This window comes from Condylura cristata, unplaced genomic scaffold (assembly GCF_000260355.1).
Source record: "Condylura cristata isolate star-nosed mole 26May11 unplaced genomic scaffold, ConCri1.0 scaffold00012, whole genome shotgun sequence".
Taxonomy (NCBI): domain Eukaryota; kingdom Metazoa; phylum Chordata; class Mammalia; order Eulipotyphla; family Talpidae; genus Condylura; species Condylura cristata.
Window position 1 is genome coordinate 21,403,367 of NW_004567113.1, and position 20,209 is coordinate 21,423,575.

General features: G+C 37.3%; 1 protein-coding gene across 2 annotated transcripts in view; it reads left to right on the forward strand.

Moving 5' to 3' along the window:
* Positions 1 to 13,387, forward strand: part of GRSF1 (G-rich RNA sequence binding factor 1) — a 13,765-nt gene extending 378 nt beyond the window's left edge. The window contains exons 2-11 of one of the 2 annotated variants that reach the window (XM_004681230.2): positions 245 to 258; positions 2,777 to 2,930; positions 4,783 to 4,938; positions 5,338 to 5,481; positions 6,124 to 6,259; positions 7,935 to 8,119; positions 8,664 to 8,785; positions 10,069 to 10,204; positions 11,110 to 11,185; positions 12,047 to 13,387. In XM_004681230.2, the coding sequence (XP_004681287.1) occupies positions 245 to 258; positions 2,777 to 2,930; positions 4,783 to 4,938; positions 5,338 to 5,481; positions 6,124 to 6,259; positions 7,935 to 8,119; positions 8,664 to 8,785; positions 10,069 to 10,204; positions 11,110 to 11,159 (1,097 nt within the window). In that variant the 3' untranslated portion in view covers positions 11,160 to 11,185; positions 12,047 to 13,387. Of the gene's footprint in view, positions 1 to 226; positions 369 to 2,776; positions 2,931 to 4,782; positions 4,939 to 5,337; positions 5,482 to 6,123; positions 6,260 to 7,934; positions 8,120 to 8,663; positions 8,786 to 10,068; positions 10,205 to 11,109; positions 11,186 to 12,046 lie in introns of those variants that run through there. The other variant, XM_004681231.2, reaches the window with a different exon arrangement.
* The last annotated feature ends 6,822 nt before the right edge of the window (positions 13,388 to 20,209 follow it).

Below are 20,209 nucleotides of genomic sequence, written 5' to 3' on the forward strand. Positions count from 1 at the left end.
TTCACCTCTCAAGCTGAACACTGTCCATTATTTATTGCTGTGAGAATTTTATCCTTCAAGGCCTATCTCGTATCAGAAAGGATTCCTTTTCTGTTCAGCGGCGCTCGGAATCTTCCCCTGGCCGCTCGCGCGCGCACGCGCTGCCCTCCGCGTGCTTCTCGCGTGCGCGCTCGGGGATCCGCGGCAGCGCCGCACACCCCCTCCCCCCCGCCCGCCCAGTCCTCCTATTGGGCCCCGGAACAAGGGACGCTCTCTCAGGCCCCGGGTTTTCTCCTTGTTTTGTTCTCCCCTCGAGTCTCTCTGGTCGGTTGGGCAGTGTAAGTGTGGCTGGGGGTGAATGTTGAGGCCTTGTTTCCCGCCGGCCCATGGTAGGTTTTATGAGGGTGTTGACGCCCCCACCCCGCATCTCTGTCGCTTTCCGCCTGCTGGTTGTGAAGTTGGGTGGCCGGACCCAGCGGATGGGGTTGGGACTTTAATTGCAGCCAGAGCCCTGGGCCTGGGCGGCCCTGGGGGCGCCTCGCGGCCGGTGGATGGGAAGGTTCACGCGTACGGTTGCGTGGCCTGGGTTGGTGGCGAAAAAGGCTCGTCCTCCCTTTTCCCCTCGCCGCTGTCCCCGGGGAAAGGCGGCCTGCCCAGCCTACTGAAGGTCACCTTTGCACCTCCACTTGGCTGTGACAGAAGGTCCTTTAGGACCATGGGTCGTCGCTGAGGAGAAGGACAGTTTGGAGATTGAACATTGGGGAAAGGGGGAGAAAGAAAGGAATGGGGTGTTTAGATCTAAGGCCACAGTTTGGGGACCCTGGAGAGAAACTAGAGTTTTCCTCATTTTGAAAAAAAAAAAAAAGAAAAACCAACGTGTGCTTTAAAGACTCATTGCAAATATTTTGTTCTTGTAGGAAACTGCTTTCATTGCATCTTGTTACGCGGTATCTGGGAAATGACAGTAGACTTTCTGGACTACTGAGTCCTTGATGCCTAGGGTCATACTTAACCGAATTCAATTTGTACTTGAGATCGGAGTAACTGGGAGACTCGTCAGCGTTACTTAAGTTCGTTAGTAACTGAGCTGATTTTTTTTAGATCTTCGCCTATTACTTTCTCCTGTCTTTTTTCTATAAAATCACTGATGCTTGTGGAATTTTGGGAAAATGGGGGATGCTTTATGTTAAAAACACATAAAGACATCGCTAACAGGCCTTTGTGAGCAGGCTTGTTTTGTTGATTTTTTTCCCTCTGAAATTGATTATAATGATTTCCGTTGAGTCTCTACTAGTATTAGACACTGTGCTTGCATTTATCATTGATTTCTTAAAATTTTATGTAAGTTTTCATGGCGTATGGGAACATAAGGAATGGAGTGTCTCTGTCTTTAGCCCATTAGAAGATAAGTCACTTGAGTTAAAGCCTAAGTTGTCTTCCCATGTTGATAATGTAGTGCTTGTTGCATTCTTATTAAATATGTATTAGGTTTCATCTAGAGGTTTACACTTATCATTGACTTCTTAAGATTAGACCTAAGTCATTAAACAGTGGGCTGGTACAAAAGAATCGCTGTTATTTATACAGTAGAGTGCAAGTCTTAAATAACCTGGGTTGTTTTTCCTGGTTATGGTTTGTTGGACTCTTAGTAAATTCCATTTATTTTTTGCCTTATAAAATAGAGTTCTTTAGTTATATCTCAGGATCTGTTACCTTATACTATGCCTGTTATGATCTATCAGCAGTTCAGTTGATAGATTAATCTTTCCAAGCTTTCTGCTGACTTGATATACCTACTTTTAATGCTTTATTAAAAGACCCTTTGCCTACCATACCAGATTAAGGCCTTACATTGAGCTTAACACTCCAGGTCCTCTGTTATATGGTACCAAGTTTCTTTTGCCTTTTTCCTTTTTTTTTCTTCCTCTTAGTTGTCTGATACGGTTTAGCTAAATAGAATTATTGCTGCTTTGCAAGTGGCTTTTTCTTTCTGTTTCTTCTCTTCACCTCTCAAGCTGAACACTGTCCATTATTTATTGCTGTGAGAATTTTATCCTTCAAGGCCTATCTCGTATCAGAAAGGATTCCTTTTCTGTTGATGCTGTGTTTTGAATTTCTAAAGTACCTTAATTATAACACTGAAAGTATCTTTTGTGCACTTCTCTTTCTAGATGGTAAGCATTTCTAAAAAGATTTGTTATTTATGCATACAAGAACTGGGGTACAGGCCAAAGGTGTGGGGGTGAGAGGATTGACCAGAGACAGAGTGGGGAACAGAACAGGCTACTGAAATACACTATGAGGGGATCAGCAGGGAGACAGGAGAGGTCTGCTGCACCATGTGGGTTAAGCTCCTTGGCCAGGGATTGAACTCATGTGGTAGCTTCATAGTGCTGTGCTCTGTGGTCTCCCGTTGAGCCACCAGGGAGGGCCCTAGATTGTTAGCTTTTGGAGATCAGGGTCTAAAATGGCACACTGTGATTAAGAGGTGCTCACAAATTTGTCCAGTTGCAGGGATTCCTCTTGTCTTGACTAAAACACTGTAAAAAGGTGTGATTTCATGCTGATGAATTTAAAAAATCAGCCCTGAAAAAAATGTGTTTGTTCTGTGAAACCATTAGGGTATGCTTGCTTATTGCTATACAGTTTTAAGCCAAAACAGATTTGTGATCTTTACTTCTCGCCTCTGAAATAGTAACTGTCCTTTGAACATAACATCTAGAGCTTTAGTTTGTAGAAATAAAATTGCAAAGCTTAGGAGAGAAATATTTTTATATTTCTTCTTTTCTCTTGGAAGGAGTCTAAAACTACCTACCTGGAAGACCTTCCACCTCTGCCTGAGTATGAAGTGGCTCCAGCTAAACTAGGAGAAGTGGATGACGTTTATCTCATTCGAGCTCAAGGATTACCTTGGTCCTGCACTGTAGAAGATGTGCTCAACTTTTTCTCAGGTATTTTTTATAGTGTATTGTATTATATTTTATTTATTTTAAAGATTTATTTATTTATGCATACAAAAACTAAAAAGGGTACAGGCCAGATGTGGTGCAGCATTTAGAGGATTCACCAGAGACAGAGTGGGGAGCAGAACTGGTAGATTGACTGAAATGCCCTGCTGAGGGAAGCAGCAGGCAGGTCAGGAGAGATCTGCTACGCGGTGTGAATCGAACTTGTGCTGCAGTGGCTGTGATAACGTCATAGTGCTGCACTTTAACCCGTTGCACCACCAGCGAGTGCCTATAGTGTATTTTAAATGTGTACTTTTGTCTGAGTAGAAGGTAATCACACAAGTTTCAAGTTGGACTATGCTATAGATATCCTATCTGATGGCTAGAAATTGTCTTATTCTGACTTGTTGCCCTAGGTGACAGACACCATGTGTACCATTGATGATATATATCAGCTTTAAATGTAAGAAAAGTATTTAATGTTGAAACTAGTTCCCCTGGCCCTCCCTGGTGGTGCAATGGGTTAAAGCCCAACACTATGAAGCTTTTGTAGCTACTACAGCATGAGTTCAATCCATGCCCAGGGAGGTGATCCACCATGGTGCAGTAGACCTCTTCTTACTAACTTGATGTTCCCCTCAGCAATGTACTTTCTCATTCCGCCTGTTCTGCTCCCCACTCTGTCTCTGGTGAATCCACTCACTCCCTGCACCTCTGGCCTGTATTCCAGTTCTGTATGCATAAGTAAACAAATCTTTAAAACAAACTAGTTTCCCCTGAAGTTTTAATGGTATTTATGAAAAATCCAAATATCTTAATGGGAAATAGGAACTTGAATGATTCTTCATATAATGTAATCTTCTTTGGAATAGAAGATTACTTAAGTAGCAAGTGATAAAGTTCTCTCAATAGTTTGTAAAGTTTAAGAATATGGTTAGTACTTTAGTTTCTGACCATGATTTTTATTTTTTCAATGAGGCTTTTAGAATATACTGCCTTAAATATTGTGAACCATTATAACAGTACTTAAAATACCTTAATATGTACATCATCCTGTGGCTCAAATGTTTTATAAAACCACTTATATCAATTTTATTATAAGAAGTATACCACCTAGGGATGTCTTTCCCTGGTGATAAAAAGGAAAAGTTAAATAATAGTATTAAATTATGTCTGTACACAGGTGAGTTGGTGGGAAGTCCATGGGGATTACAACTGAGATGGAAAAAGGCACAAAATGATGTAAAAACGAACTATGATAAAAATTAAAAAATAATTATGTTTGTATATGTTTTAGAATCCTTGTGTTTGTAATTATAAAAAAGGAAGATATGTATAAACCCAAGCATTTTAATTTCTCAAGCGACTTGAAAGGTTCTGTCGTTTATCTTTTTCACTTGGGAACTGTAAAGCTACCTATTTAACATCTGAGTAGCTTTGGTGATGGGCCTTTTTAAAAAAGATTTATTTATTTATGCACACAGAACTGAGGTACAGGCCAGAGGTGCAGGGGCAATGAGAAGATTCACCAGAGACAGTGGGGAGCAGAACAGGCAGATTGACGAAGTACACTGCTCAGGGGAGTAGCGGCTGTGTCAGGAGAGGTCTGCACCATGTGGGTCATCTCTGGGGTGGGGAATGGAACTCCTGCTGAAGTAGCTTTAGCTTCTTAGTGCTGTGCTTTAACCCGCTGTGCCACCAGGGAGGGCCCAGTGATGGGCTTTTTTTCTTAAGGAACATGATAGGAATTTTGGTTCTTAATTTGTTTTATTGGAAAATTACATTCTAAAGACTTGAATAATTGAACTGAAGGCTTGATTTCTGATTTTAATTAATTTTACTCACATACTTTTAGACTGCAGAATCCGCAATGGTGAGAATGGAATACACTTCCTCTTAAATAGAGATGGAAAACGAAGGGGTGATGCCTTAATTGAAATGGAGTCGGACCAGGATGTACAAAAGGCCTTAGAAAAGCACCGGATGTACATGGGGCAGCGGTATGTGGAAGGTACATGAAGTCATATCCTAGTTTTTGGGTCATTACATTAACTTTATACTTTGCAAACATTTTTTTATTTGATTCTTAATGGTGAAGTAGTTCAGTATTATGAATATACCCATTTACTGGATGTGAAAATGAAGTGTAGAGATAATCTTAGTTTTTATCTATAAATGAGAATGTTGACCATGTTAACCTCACAAGTTACACTTTTTAAATGAGTTATGTCAGGCATGTTGTAAATATCCAATAAATGTCATATTGTTTTTTCCAGAAGAGTATATGGAGATGAAAATAATTGTTTTTAATTCTTGAGTACCCACCAAGTGGTAATGTGGTTTTTTTTTTTTAAATCAAAGCTCCTTTGTTATGTAAATACCACATATCTTTTGTACTTTTTCTTTATAGTATATGAGATAAACAATGAAGATGTGGATGCCTTAATGAAAAGCCTGCAGGTCAAATCTTCACCTGTGGTGAATGATGGTGTGGTCCGTTTGCGAGGACTTCCTTACAGTTGCAATGAAAAAGACATCGTAGACTTCTTTGCAGGTGCTTTTAGTTATGTTTGGCACTTCCTTTTTTTTTTTTTTTTTAAATGCCATTGTTTCCTTATATAATCTTATATAAGATTTCCTAGGTAACAGCATGCAGTTTCATTAAGTTCCTTAAGGGAAGAACTCTTCAGTTGGATTTCTGATGTTTAGAGTTTATGTGAAGTGTTTTGATTTAGATTTATCTTCAGAGGTCAGATTTCAAAATAATTTCCTGTGGGATTATTTTACATTTGAAGAAGAAAATAGCCTTTCATAAGAGTGTTTGAATTTGTTGCCTAAGACAGTAGCAGTTTATATAATTTAAAAGCATTATTATATTATATAATTCTTAGCTGTAAAATATACACCATTATTCCTGATGTTAGTCTAAATCTGTGTTGTCCCCTGATATGTAATTGATGGCCAAAAAAGAAAGAATTGTGTCTTAGTTTAGTTACTATGGAAATACAGATATTTGGGTGTTAGTAGCTTTTGACTGCCTAGTAATTTTCTTTCCATTACATGTGTATCCAGCTTTGGGATTAGCAAAACAGCTCCAAATTTTTACTAGTGAAATAGAGTTATCAATGTGTGAATGTGTTAATTTTGAGGATAAAACTTTTCCTTCTAGTAGCACTAATTATTTTTGCTGTTCTAGGGCTGAATATAGTAGATATTACTTTTGTTATGGACTATAGAGGGAGAAGAAAAACAGGAGAAGCCTATGTTCAGTTTGAAGAACCAGAAATGGCCAATCAAGCCCTTTTGAAACACAGGGAAGAAATTGGTAATCGGTGAGTGAAGTACTCACTAATGATGCACAAATCTCAATATTGGGTATTTTGGTGAACAGTATGACTGTAAAATAACACAGAAAAGTAGAATAGTGTTACAGCTGTTAAGTACCCATCACTTATACTAACAAATTACTGAGCTATTTTTATGAATTTAACTTTTCAGTACACATTTATAAAAGACATTTTCTTACATGATTTCAATATTACTATACCAATCAAAATTGGCAGTGATTTACTATTCTAATTAATAGTTTGTAATCACATTTTTACAGTTAAACCAAAAATGTCTTTGTACAGCTGGTTGGTTTGAACCAAAGTACAGATAAGACTCATCCATTTGATATTTCATTGTTATTTTCAGTTCTGTTAAAGTAGAGCCTGTCCTCATCTCCTTAATTTTTTTATTTTCTTCTTTTTAAATGCAGTTGTCATTGAAAAAAATCAGGTCATTTGTGCTGTACAGTGTCTTATTGTCTGTATTTATCTAAGGGTGTCACTTCCTTTTTACTTTCTATTATTTCCCCAAAACTGGAAGTTAGAGCTAAATTCTTGAATTGATTAACATTTTAAAATAGGTGATACTGTTTACAGTATATCAAACCACATTAGAATGCAAAACAAAAGTTCATCCTAGAGCCATTGTATTTCAGAATTGGCTCAAAGGCCATTTTTTTTTTTAAAGATTTATTTATTTATGCATGCAAAAATTGGGGTACAGGCCAGAGGTTGGGGAGAATGAAAGGATTCACCAGAGACAGAGTGGGGAACAGAACATGCAGATTGATTAAATTAAACTGCTGAGGGGAACAGTAGGTCAGACAGAGGTCCCTGCATCATGTGGGTCAGCGCCCTGGCCAGTGATCTAACTCATGCTGCAGTGGCTACAGGTAGCTTCATAGTACTGCACTTTAACCCCTTGTTCCACCAGGGAAGCCCCTTATTTAATTGTTTTTACATAAGTATGTGTAAAACATTCTGCCTCATCCCTTTTAGCACTAAACTTGTTTTATCTTTTGGGACACACTGATTTTTATGTGGGAGCTTTATAGCAGTGTGTGAATATCTTCAATAAATTAGTAGTGGTGTCCTGATCTTTATAATTCTGTAAATACAAATGATTTTTACAATTCAAGTTTTATTAACCTAATTTGGGAAGCAACATTGAGGGAAGAAATTTGATTATAAAATCTTGGATTTCATTTAGTTGTGTGGTCACTATAAGTAAGAATTGACAATTCATTAATACTCATTAGGTTCTTTTTGAAGTTCTATAGCAATTGCTTCATAAATTTTTGACTTTTAATATACATCTATGATTAATTCTCACAGACTTGAATTCTAAGACTTCAAGAAATTGTTAACCAAAACATTAACTAAGCTAAGTCAGAGTGTAGTAATAGTTTCATAAAACAAAACAGGGTAGAAAATATTGTTAAATTGTTTATGAAGAAAACTGGTGTGTTAGAATGGGAGGCAAAGAATATCAGTGACTATTGTATTGAGTGTACTTTTTCATGGGCTAATAATATCTGTATCCATTCTTTGTCCTGAACCTGGTAATGCTTGGATAACTGTGTTTATAAACTTTTGGAAATATTTTATCTGCACTTTTTAAAAATGACCACAGTGTAAAGATACCTTAAGCTTTTGTGCTTGTTTTGCTTTGACATAGCTACATAGAGATATTTCCAAGCAGAAGAAATGAAGTTCGAACACATGTTGGTTCTCATAAAGGAAAGAAAATGTTATCATCTCCTACTGCTAAATATATAACTGAACCAGAAATGGTTTTTGAAGAACATGAAGTAAATGAAGATATTAGGCCCACAACAGCTTTTGAAAGTGAAAAGGAAATAGGTAAGGACTTGTCACTTCTTGAGACTAAGTTTATCTAGTATATTTGACTTTTACTAGATTATTTTTTATGATCACTTTAATGAAATCATAAGATTTTAGGATGAGGAGTTTAAGTTTGTTGTAGTATTACTTTGAATATATGCAGAAGAGCTTAATTATTTCAGTTATTTTTTTCCCTAGATTTTACTTATTTATGAATAAAAGAACTGGAGTGTGTGCTCTGGGGGTTGTGGGGGTGAGAGGATTCACCAGAGATAGAGTGGGGAGCAGAACAGGTAGATCTACAGAAATACACTGCTGAGGGGAGTGACGAGATGTCGGCTGGGGATCTAGCTCATGCTGTAGTGGCTGACTATAGCTTGATAGCACTGAGACTTTAACCCCTGTGCCACCAGGGAAACCCCTTATTTTGATTTTTAATAATAAAGTCCTTACATAATAATTCGAGTGGAATTAAGGATTTTGACATAAGGGTTATATCTTACAATGTTAATAACTCTTGAAGCTTTCTGTCCTTGACAGTGCTTTTTATTCCATCTCCCAGAATTGCCTAAGGAGGTATCAGAAAAGCTACCAGAGACTGTTGATTTTGGAACTACATCTTCACTACATTTTGTTCACATGAGAGGATTGCCTTTCCAAGCCAATGCTCAAGACATTATAAATGTGTGTGGCAGTAAGATACTCAGTTTTAATAGATTTGAACAAAAGTTGAACACTGAAATCTTATCATTTTGGGGAGGTAGAAAACTATTTCTGGAGTATCTTTAGACATGAACACTAAGATGGTACTTCATGTTTTTGGAGGCTTGTTTCATTTCTTTCACTGAAAAGAATGGGTCTTCCTACTTTTTTTTTTTTTTTAAAAAGATTTATTTATTTATGCTTACAGAACTGAGGTATAGGCCAGAGGTGTGGAGGGTGAAAGGATTCACCAGAGACAGTGGTGAGCAGAACAGCCAGATTGACAAAGTACACTGCTGAGGGAGCGTGGCAGCAGGGAGGTCAGAACAGGTCTGCCACACCATGTGGGTCAGCTCCCTGGTAGGAGATCGAACTTGTTTTGCAGTGGTTTTGGAGAGCCTCATAATGTGGTTCTTTAACCCGTTGTGCCACCAGGGAGAGCAAGTTCTTACTGCATTTTAAGGTTGCATAGATAATGGGTAAAAGGATTTCATAGGTGCTAAACATACTGTATAGGCTTAGTATTCAAAGGAGAAAACATTGATTTACATCTAATTTATTTAACCATTTGATTTTTGATTTTAGGCAGTAAGACTCAAGGAGATTTGTCACAAGGCAGTTACTACTTATAAAATATTTTTGTTTTATAATACAATATAAAATGAAAAATAAAAGCAGAGGCCTTATTCATTTCATTAAGGTAGATCCATATCCAGAATGTTAATATTGGATTCTTGGAGTTAACATTTCGAAAAACCTAGAAGGAGTCATAATTTCACACAGATGAAGTTTGTACAGTTTCATAAAACATTGCACTTGTTGCTTTGGTTTGGAATGATAGCCACTCAGTATGGAAGGTTTGTTTATGTAGTGTTGATGAGAAACTGATTGCCAGGTACATGTCTGATTAAAAAATGCTAAAAGCGAAGTATAACTAATAGATTATTTTTAGATACAGGGAAGGATATGTGTGGGAGGAATAATAAAAATGGTCTTTATTTAATAAACAAGTTGGAGAACTACTTGTATAGCAATTGTATTTGTAGTGTTTACTTCTCTTTAAATAAATACTTGAAATGTAACTTTGAGTTCTAAGAAAACAGTTGGAGATGGTAGATGTGTAACTTTGTTGTTCAAAGAATTTTCCTAAAAATAACTTAATCAGCTGTACTTATCAATGTGTGAAAGTAAAATGTAAAAAAACCATCAGACTTTAGAAATTGATAATAAAACTATTATGTTCCTTTTGATCTACCTTTGTGTAGTTTTTTGCTCCACTGAAGCCTGTTAGAATCACCATGGAATACAGCTCCAGTGGGAAGGCCACTGGAGAAGCTGATGTGCACTTCGACACCCATGAGGATGCTGTTGCAGCTATGCTCAAGGATCGATCCCATGTTCGTAAGTGCTACCCATGGTTTTCATGTATATTCTTTGTTTACAACTACCTGTGTGTGTTTAGGAATTTGCCTAGAAATTTTACTTGGGAGAATTATTTCCTGTTAACATTACTAGATTAAATGTAAAGAGTATAGAACACCTACAATATGATGAAAAGTATTTGTCTATTATGCAAATTTCTATCCCAGGTTAGATTGTTTCTTTGTTTTTGTTTTTTTTAAAGATTTATTTATTTATTCATATAGAACTGGGGTACAGGCCAGATTTGCGGAGGGTGAGAGGATTCACCAGGAACAGAGCGGGGAGCAAAACAGGCAGATCGATGAAGTACACTGCTGAGGGGAGCAGCGGGTGGGTCAGGAGAGGTCTGCCATGCCATGTGAATCTCCTCCAGGGCAGGGCAGGTGGGAGGATCGAACTCATGCATAATTGGCTTGAGCTTCTTTAGTGCAGTGCTTTAACCCACTGTGCCACCAGGGAGGGCCCTGTTTCTTTGTTTTTAGTTAGAGAAAGGAATGGGCAGAGGATTTGAATTGCTGTCTTTTTTTTTTAGAGATTTATTTTTTTATGCATACAAGAACGGGGGTACAGGCCAGAGGTGCGGTGGGTAAGAGGTTTTACCAGAGACAGAGCGGGGCGCAGAACAGGCAGATGTACTAAAATACATTGATTGCTAAGGGGAACGGGTGGGTCAGGAGTGGTCTGTCACACCTTGTGGGTCACTTCCCTGGCTGGGGATCAAACTTGTACTGCAGTAGCTGTGGATAGTAGCTTCATAATGCTGTGCTTTTAACGTGTTGTGCTACCAGGGATGGCCCTGAATTGCTGTCTTGACCTACAAGAAAGACTGCTACATTTTGCCTGCCATTTCACTTTTTTAAAATGAATCTTACTGTTGTCTTTAGACCATAGGTATATTGAATTGTTCCTGAATTCATGTCCAAAAGGAAAATAAGACTTCCAGGGACTCCAGATAATAAGGTAACTTGAAGACATAGAATGTGAAAATTTCTTTCAGTTGATAAATCATTAACTCACTAATTTTGATACAGTAGGAACTAACCTCTTTAATAACAATGAAAGTAATTATGTAATGGAAACATCAATATAACTAATGGGAATTCAATGTATTATGATTGTATTGTGGCTTTGGGTATTTTCACCATAAAAAATCTTTTTGCGCTTTTGCCAACATTCATAATGCTATGTGCCTAAAACTGTTTTTCCTTTGGAGCTGTCTGTAATCATAATATGTTGAAAATGTGCCATACATTGGCTTTTCTTGCCATAAAATCTAAACATGTGCCCAGTTTGAGAGTATTTATAAAATGATATGCTTGAAATTAAAGTTTATCATTGGTACAGACACCTAATGTCTTATTCTTTTTCTAGAATTGTTTTATGAAAATGCTTGTCTTAGGACGTATATGTAAACTTACCTGTTAACAAATCTTTTAAATGTCTTCCTGTCTGCTGCCCTGATTAAATGGTAATATGTTAATATTTCCTCCCAAAATGTGTATAGTAATCTTTTGTTTTTACATATAGTACAGTTTTTTTGAGACATTTAACTATAATTTCTTAAAAGCTAATGGGACATTTGGAACTATGTTGTTAACAAGATATTTTTGGATATAAAATACAAAGTATTAAAATGTTAAAAATTTATATCTACTAACTTACAGTGTAATCTGTGGGTGATGGAAAATTACTATCATATTAGGCTGCAAACACTAACACTTAATTTTCTTAACCTTAGCTTACACTAAATCAGAAAGCTAAACTTAAATGATGTAGCAGTCCATTTTCATTAAAGTGTGTATCTTTTTGTTTTGTGTTTAGGATGAAGCAAGAAGCATTTCATTTGCACATCTTTCTTGGACATGGGATATAAAGTTCCAGATTTTTAGCAGCAATTGCTAGAGGAAGAATTTTGGGGTTTTGGTTATTGCTTCAAAGAAAAATTCCATAGTGGACTGTTTAGAAAGAAAAAGGAAGGTTTGAGTTTGGGATTATGAAATAAGCCACAAATTTAAATTTTTGTTTAAATTATCCCAGATCTGATTAAAAAACCTGGTCTTTATTTTTTTATGATTAAATTTGTTTTCATAGAGGATATGTTACCCAATTGAAGACTACATATTTTCATTTAGTGCTGTCCTTAAAGTCTTTTTTTCATTTAAAAATTTATCTGTATGAGGTTTTGTTTTTTGCTTATGAATTGAGAACTCTAATGTGAAACTTAATGGAGTAAAATACTGACTTATTTTAACCAAATACTCACCAAAGCAATGAAAGCTTTCAGACCTTTGAACCAGTATGGTTTGGCAGAATAGTTTTAATTTTAGGTGTATTTGATTATTTAGAAAGGGGTAAAAAGATTTAAAAAATACCAAGTAGTAGGTAAATGGCAACAGTTTGGCAGTTTTATGTCTTCAGAAATGTTTGCCTTTCTAAGACTTTTTCTAAAGGTATTTAACATTCGTGCCTGTATACCTATGGAGGGAATTCTAATCTCAACTTAAAAGTTGTTTGCCCTCCCCTTTTTGGTAATTTGTGTTTGGGTAAACCATAGGGTTTTTGTTAGTTTCAAGACTGTGAAGTGATATGTCAAAACAGCCCTAAGTGGGAAGGACATTAATGGCTTCACTTGAATTTAAACCAGCTCTAGATAGGAAAAAAATGTCTCCTCATTTGCTTTTTCAGTGGGGTGGGTAGCACATCCCATATTTTAGAACAAGTAGGGGTGCCTTGCTTAAATAAAAATAGCATTTAATGTATAATTGTGTGAAGGGTTTATGGAAAAAGCTGTACTAATGTCACATTGTGGCAGTAACTTCTGCTTTAAAATTAAACAGCTTGTTATTTAAATATTGGATCAAAATGGCTGGCTTAAAAATGTAGTCGTTAATAAACTAACTTTATGTGCACCTGTGTAGGAGAATCCAAGTCCTGTATACTTCCTTTGCCTTGTTCCTGTTCTCAGGGTGACGACTGCCTTGTAGTTACCAGGAGATGCAATTCTAGTTCTTAAATTGAATTAACCCGTATTTCTGAGGTGATATATAGGAGAGATTGACTTCTCTCACTGAATACATATCCATCTTTGATTACCAGCTAAAATATGAAATCACTGTACTGTACGTAGTCAATAAATGAAGGCTTGTTTCAGGCTGAAGATTACCTAAGAGTATTTATTTTGGAGTGTGTGAATCAGCTGAATATATTTTTTTTAATATCAAATACTGGTATATTATAGAAGAAATAATTAAATTTCAGTTGCGTTTTTATCATCCTGTAAGAACATAATCAACTTTACCTTCGGTTATTAGTGCTAAGGTGCAAATATAAATGATTTGAGTATATTGAATTATGAGAATTAGTGTCTGTATAATCAATTAGAATGTTATTTTTCTCTGGGTATTCATTTTGATGTGGAAAAAATCTATAGGGTTGATTGGAATTGGTAAATAGTTAATTCAGTTGCAGTTACTTTGTTTTAAGCTAATGATTTTCATTTTGAACATCCCAGAAAGAGCATTAAAATGTTCTGTGATGGGTAAACTTGAAGGGTCTATCTTCTTGCTATGTTAGTGGCTGAGTTCCAGTATAAGAGGAAGCTATTGAATTCTAGGAATTTGAATGCTTTCTTCCATTTCGTATGTTACTGCTCATAATTTAAACTAGATAAGCAAATGATTATTGACAAGGCAGTGCAATTACTGGAAAGGAAGAAAAGCACATACTAGGGAAAAAGTTGTCTTTATTTTTATTAATTAAAAAATACATTTCTCTTAAAGTTTGACAGAATCAGGTTTGTGTATCTTTGCCTTTGAAACAAGTAATTGCATTGAATTTTGTTCTATAATTTTTGTTTTGGTCTTTCTAATGTCTTTATAACCTTTGTGGTAAAACTGTCAAAAACAACTTAATTAGAATCAATGGCTAAGTTACCCAAATCCTGCTTTGTTCATCTATTTCTCAAGGAATTGCAAGGGAGAATGCTAGTAAATAGCATATAGGTACCAAGGAGGAAATTGCTAAAGACTGTAATCTGATCTCATATATACACTAAATTAGAGATTGGAGCAGAACTAGTGTCTCTTGAATGAGACTTTTGCCACGTGGGAAGAAGACTGAGTTTGCTAGAGAGCACAAGACTCTAACTCTTAGTCACTTTCTGCACTGTGATTAAGGAAGAAGCAGAAGAAAACTACTTCCCATGCAGGTGATGTTTGAGGGCTTGTTGACCCAGCTTATTGGTCAGTATGCCCTGTTGACATTCTATGCCCTAATCGGTCCTTGGCAGAGACTTATTTGGAGATTTTATTTTTCCTGTTATATCCTGTTCATTTTCCCCAAGTTTTATTGAGATACAAAATAGAGATGTAGTACTGTGTAAGTTTAAAGTTTATAGCATAATAACTTGATATATATTGTGAAATAATTACCATGATGAATTTAGTTGACAGCCACCATATAGGTACAAAAAAAGATGTTTTTTTTCCATGTGATAAGAACTCTTAGGACCTGCTCTCAGCAACTTTCAAACATACCATAAAGCAATGTTGACAATTATCAGGTTGTACATTATACTCTAGCTGCTCATCAAATGCTTTAAAACTCCATTGCTTTAAGGTCCCCCCCCCCCTAAATTATGTGGAAGGATTCACATTTAATTGAAGGACCTATTACAGAGTAAATAGAGTGGTATATCTCAGCAGTAAAGCTGAGGAAGCTTAAATTCCAGATGCTTTGGAAAAAAATTGTGCTTAATGTAGTAGGAATGAATTATTTTTCTCCTGAATTTAGCAGATCAGAAAATCTCTGAGGTCTGTAGAGAGGGAATAAAGCTGCTATAAACCATTCATGTGTAGGTTTGATGTGTACATAAGATTTAAACTTATTTGGGAAAATACTAAGGAGCGTGATTGCTAGATCATATGGTAAAACTATATTTAGTTTGGTGAGAAACTGCCAGACAATCTTCTAAGAAGGTTGCTGTACCATTTTGCATTTCCACCATCAGTGAATGAGTTCCCTGCCAGCATTTAGTGTTATGTTTTGCATTTAGCAGTTGAATAGACGTGTGGCAGTGTCATGTTTTAATTTGCATGTGTCCCATAGTGACACATGATGCTAAAAACATCCTTTCAGGTATTTATTTGCAACTGCATACTGTCTTTGCAGGGTATCTTTTCAGATCTTTCACCCATTTCTTTTGTAGTGGGATGGATTTCTTAGTGATTTTAGGAAGGTTTGGTATGGTTCGTAAGCCCTGATTTAAAAATGGGGTACTTTTTAAATTGTGTTTTTAAAAATTTATGCATATAGAATATAGGCCAGAGGTGTGGGGGGTGAAAGGATTCACTAGAGAGTATGGGGAGTAGAAGTACACTGTTGAGGGGAGCAGCAGGCTAGTGAGGAGAGGTCTGCTGCGCCTTGTGGGTCAGCTCCTTGGCGAGGGATTGAGCTTGTGCAGCAGTGGCTGAGATAGCTTCATAGTGCTGTGCTTTTACCTGTTGTACCACCAGGGAGGGCCCTGTATTATTTTTTGAAGGAGATAAATTCAAGCAATACGAAGGCATATACAGTGAACAGTCTCCCATTCTATGCTTCTATCACTTATTTCTTAGGCAACCGTTTTCAGTTTCCAGTACAAACATTTAGTGGTATCATATGCAAATACACATCTTCATTTTAAAATATGATTTAGCATACCATACATAGTATTCTGTATTTTTTTACTACATCTGAAAGAGCTTGTATCAGTATGCAAATTCTTATTCAGAAAACCTATTTTATACTACTTTGGTGTACATATTTAACATGCTCCTTAGTGAACATGTAAGTGTTCCCAGGCTTTTGCTGTTAATGCTAAAATGGATTACCTTGTACACATTTTTCATCTTATACATAACATACATAGATACAAACATAAGTTTTCTGTAAAGGTAAATAATATGTCCACTTGAAATTTATATCTAAAATGTTTTTTCTTAGTATGTATTTTAGAAATTCAAGTACCCAGTTCCTATAACCTCACTCCAGTACGTTAGCAGTGTAGTCTGCTAATAAAAGAACACCTGTAGTATCCTCTTACTAGGTAGTGTTATTTTCATGTTAAAGTGCTTTTGAATTTCCTCTTCTGTGAATTTTCATTCCCTCTTTTTCTCTACAATCCCCAGCTACTTGACCTGATAAATTTTAAATCTAAGACAGCATCTTTTTAAAAGAAAATTTGTTTTGTGGGAGAACTGGGGTACAGGTTAGAGGTATGGGTGGTGAGAGGATTCACCAGAGACAGAGTGGGGGACATAACAGGCAAATAGACTGAAATACATTGCTGAGGGGAGCAGTGGGTGACACAGGAGAGGTCTGCTGGGCCATGTGGGTCAGCTTCCTGATCTGGGATGGAACTTGTGCAGCAGCTGCTGGTAGCTTCATAGTGTTGTGCTTTAATCCCTTGGGCCATGAGGCAGGGCCCTAAGGTCATTTCTAGAAGTATTAGTCACCAATGACCTACTTACCCAAAATGTCATTTTAAAATTTTATTTGAATCAGTATGTAAATAGTATACCCATTGCAATTTTTAATTTTCCAGCAAAAAAAATTTTTTTTTAAGATTTATTTACTCATACAGAATTGGGGTACAGGCCAGAGATATGGAGGGTGAGAGGAGTCACCGGAGACAGAGTGGGGAGCAAAACAGGCAGATCGACGAAGTACACTGCTGAGGGGAGCAGCGGGTGGGTCAGGAGAGGTCTGCCTCTCCATGAGGATCTCCTCCAGGGCAGGCGGGGATCGAACTCATGCGAAAGTAGTTTAAGCTGCTTAGTGCTGTGCTCTAACCCGCTGCGCCAACAGGGAGGGCCTTTCTAGCAAAATTTTTATGAAAAGTCATGCATGTGGAATGAATTGTGTAAACATCTACATCCTAGATTTTGATGTATTTATGCATAAAAGAACCAGGGTACAGGCCAGAGGTGTGGGGTTGGGGGGGAGGTGCGGTGGTAGTGAGAGGAGTCACCAGAGACAAGTGAGAACAGAACAGGTAGATGGAGTTAAATAGAATGCTGAGGGGAGTAGCTGATGAAATCAAAGATTTTATGACTGCCATTTTGCCATATTTTCTTTATCATGTATTTCTGCATCATTTAAACCATCTTAAGTGCTACAGAAAGTTGTGGACATCTATACTTGATTCCTAAGCTGTTTGGCATACATACCATCAAGCCTTTTTTTTTGAGGTTAAATTTACTGTGAACAAATGGTAAGTGTACCATTGGATAAGTTTTTTGTGAAGATTTTATGCATACAGGAACTGCGAGAGTAGGCCAGAGGTGCAGGGGGTGAGAGGATTCACTAGACAATGGGAAGCAGAACAGGTGTACCTACTGAAATACACTGCCGAGGGGAGCAGCAGGTGAGACGGGATAGGTCTGCTACACCATGTGGGTCACCTCCCTGGTAGGGGTCGAACATGTGCTGCAGTGTCTGCAGATAGCTTCATAGTGCTGAGACAACCTCTAGTGCCACAAGGGGGGGTCCAAGTACTGACACTTTAACCTCTACACCATCAGAGAGAGCCCCCCTGCATAAGTTTTGATATAGTGTGTAACTTCAATCTCTAGCAAGCTATAGAACATTTCTATCACACTCAGAACATTTCTTTATACTGTTAATTCCTGTATCCTACCCCTACTCATTTTAGGATTTTCTTTTTACTGTCGATTAGTTTGGCCTATTCTAAAATTTAGTATTTGTTGTTTTCACTCAGCATACTTTTAAGATTCATCTGTTTCAGCTCTGTTCCTTTTCACAACCAAGTAATACCAACTTTTGCCACAGTTTAACTTTTTACTTGTTAGGTGAGCAGCTGGTAGATGAGCTGCTTCTAGTTTTTGGCTATTATGAATAAAGTTGTTATGAGCATCTTGTGCAAGCCTTTTTGTGGACCTGCATTTTAATTTCTATAAGTATTTAAAAGTAGAGTATCCTGAATTGTAACATTGACATATTTTATATTTTACAAAGTATTAACTACCTTCTTCCAAAATGGTCATCCTGTTTTATACAGTAGATCTACATCATTAGATTTCAGCTTGTAATTATATTCATTTTGTGTGTACTGGTATCTTGTGGCTTTGATTTGCTTTTTCTGACTAGTGGGACCCCCTTTTTTTTTATATTAAAAGGGCAGGTAACTATTATATTAAAGGGAAGGGGCAGAAAGGATCTTTCCACAGAAACAAGTAGAAAGAGCTGACCATGAAGGGTTTTTTTAAGGCTTGTGCATAGTCACAGGTAGGAGGAGAGCTGTATTTACACTAACCAAAGAGGCTGGTGAAAAAATTCATGCATAGTCATAGGCAGGCAGGAGTACTGCTATCTTTTGTAAAAGGTTATTAGGCCATTCAAATATCTATTGAAGTTAAAGTGCCTGTTCCTTCTTTCAAGGTTTCTATTATCACCTTTTTTGCTGATAGCTTCTCCGTGATGTTCATTAACCACCTTTGTTTTGTTTTGTTTTGTTTTAAGATTTTATTTGTGCATACAAGAACTGGGGTACTGGCCAGAGGTGCAGGGCATGAGAGCATTCATCGGAGACAGAATGGGGAACAGAACAGGCATACTGACTGAAACATACCACTGAGGGGAGCCGTGGGTGTCACAGCAGAGGTCTGCGGTGTCATGTCGGTCACCTTCCCTGCTGGGGATCAAACTCTTATTGCAGTAGTTGCAGGTAGCTCTACAGTGCTGTACTTTAACCCGGAGGGCCCATTTGGTCTTTTTCATAAGCTAATTTGCAGGATCCCTGCTTGCAGTGGCTACCAGTAGCCTCATTGTGATGAGACTTGCCCCTTCTGCCACCAGGGAGGTCCAGAAATGATTTTTATGTAGCTGAAGTTTTCAGTGTTTTTATGACTTTGTGTCAGAACTAAGATATGCCAGTGAAAAGTTTCTGAAACCACCTGGTGATAAGGCATGAAGGTGTGTGGCAAGGTAAATTGTAGAACACGGATGTACTCAGTAAAGGATTACCAAAATACACGGAAGAAGCAGTTTTCCAGATCTAGACTAAATTCAAAGCCTACAGATGAAACTTCCATATATTCCAAGACTTGTGATCTTAAAACATGCCTGGTTCTAGCTGAAGTATGGTGGTGCTCAGTTTTTTTGCCACTTTAAGATGATGTTTGGGAATAAAGACCAAGAAATGAGAAGTTATTTTCTGACATTCATTTCTTGCCTGCTCATGAAAGCAAATACAGTATGTGAGGAGCTAGTTTTTGTTGCAGTAGTTGCAGGTAGCTCTACAGTGCTGTACTTTAACCCGGAGGGCCCATTTGGTCTTTTTCATAAGCTAATTTGCAGGATCCCTGCTTGCAGTGGCTACCAGTAGCTTGCAGTGGCTACCAGTAGCTATCACTAGAATAAACTAGTGATAGCCTTATTTGAGAATTAATACTTTGCTTAAAAAACAGCACTTCTAAATAGTGATCCTGCTGCCTGGTGTAGTACAACTTTCCCCTGACTATCCACTGGCCATCTGAGTTCTTAGCATCGTAATAATTTAGGGATATGATATCCCTAGCAATTTCTACAATCTGGTTACTGGTTTTTCTTTCATTTTATATATCAATATGCTATCTCTGAAAACAGTTTGTCTTTTATTTTTAAGAGGTTGATTTTTATGTATACAAGAACTGGGGTGCAGGCCAGAGGTGTGAGGGTGATCACCAGAGTGAGTGGGGAGCAGAACAGGCAGATCTACAGAAATACACTGCTGAGGAGAACAGGGGCCAGACAGAAGTTTGCTGAGCCATGTGGGTTAAGCTCCCTAGCTGATCTGGATTGAATTTTGTGTTGCAGAGGCTGGAGATAGCTTGATAGTGCTGAGGCTTTAACTCTTGCACTACCAGAGATGCCCCCTTGCCTTTTTTTTTTTTTAAGTATAGTTTATTTTTACATCATTTTGTGCATTTTTTTCATCTTGGTAGT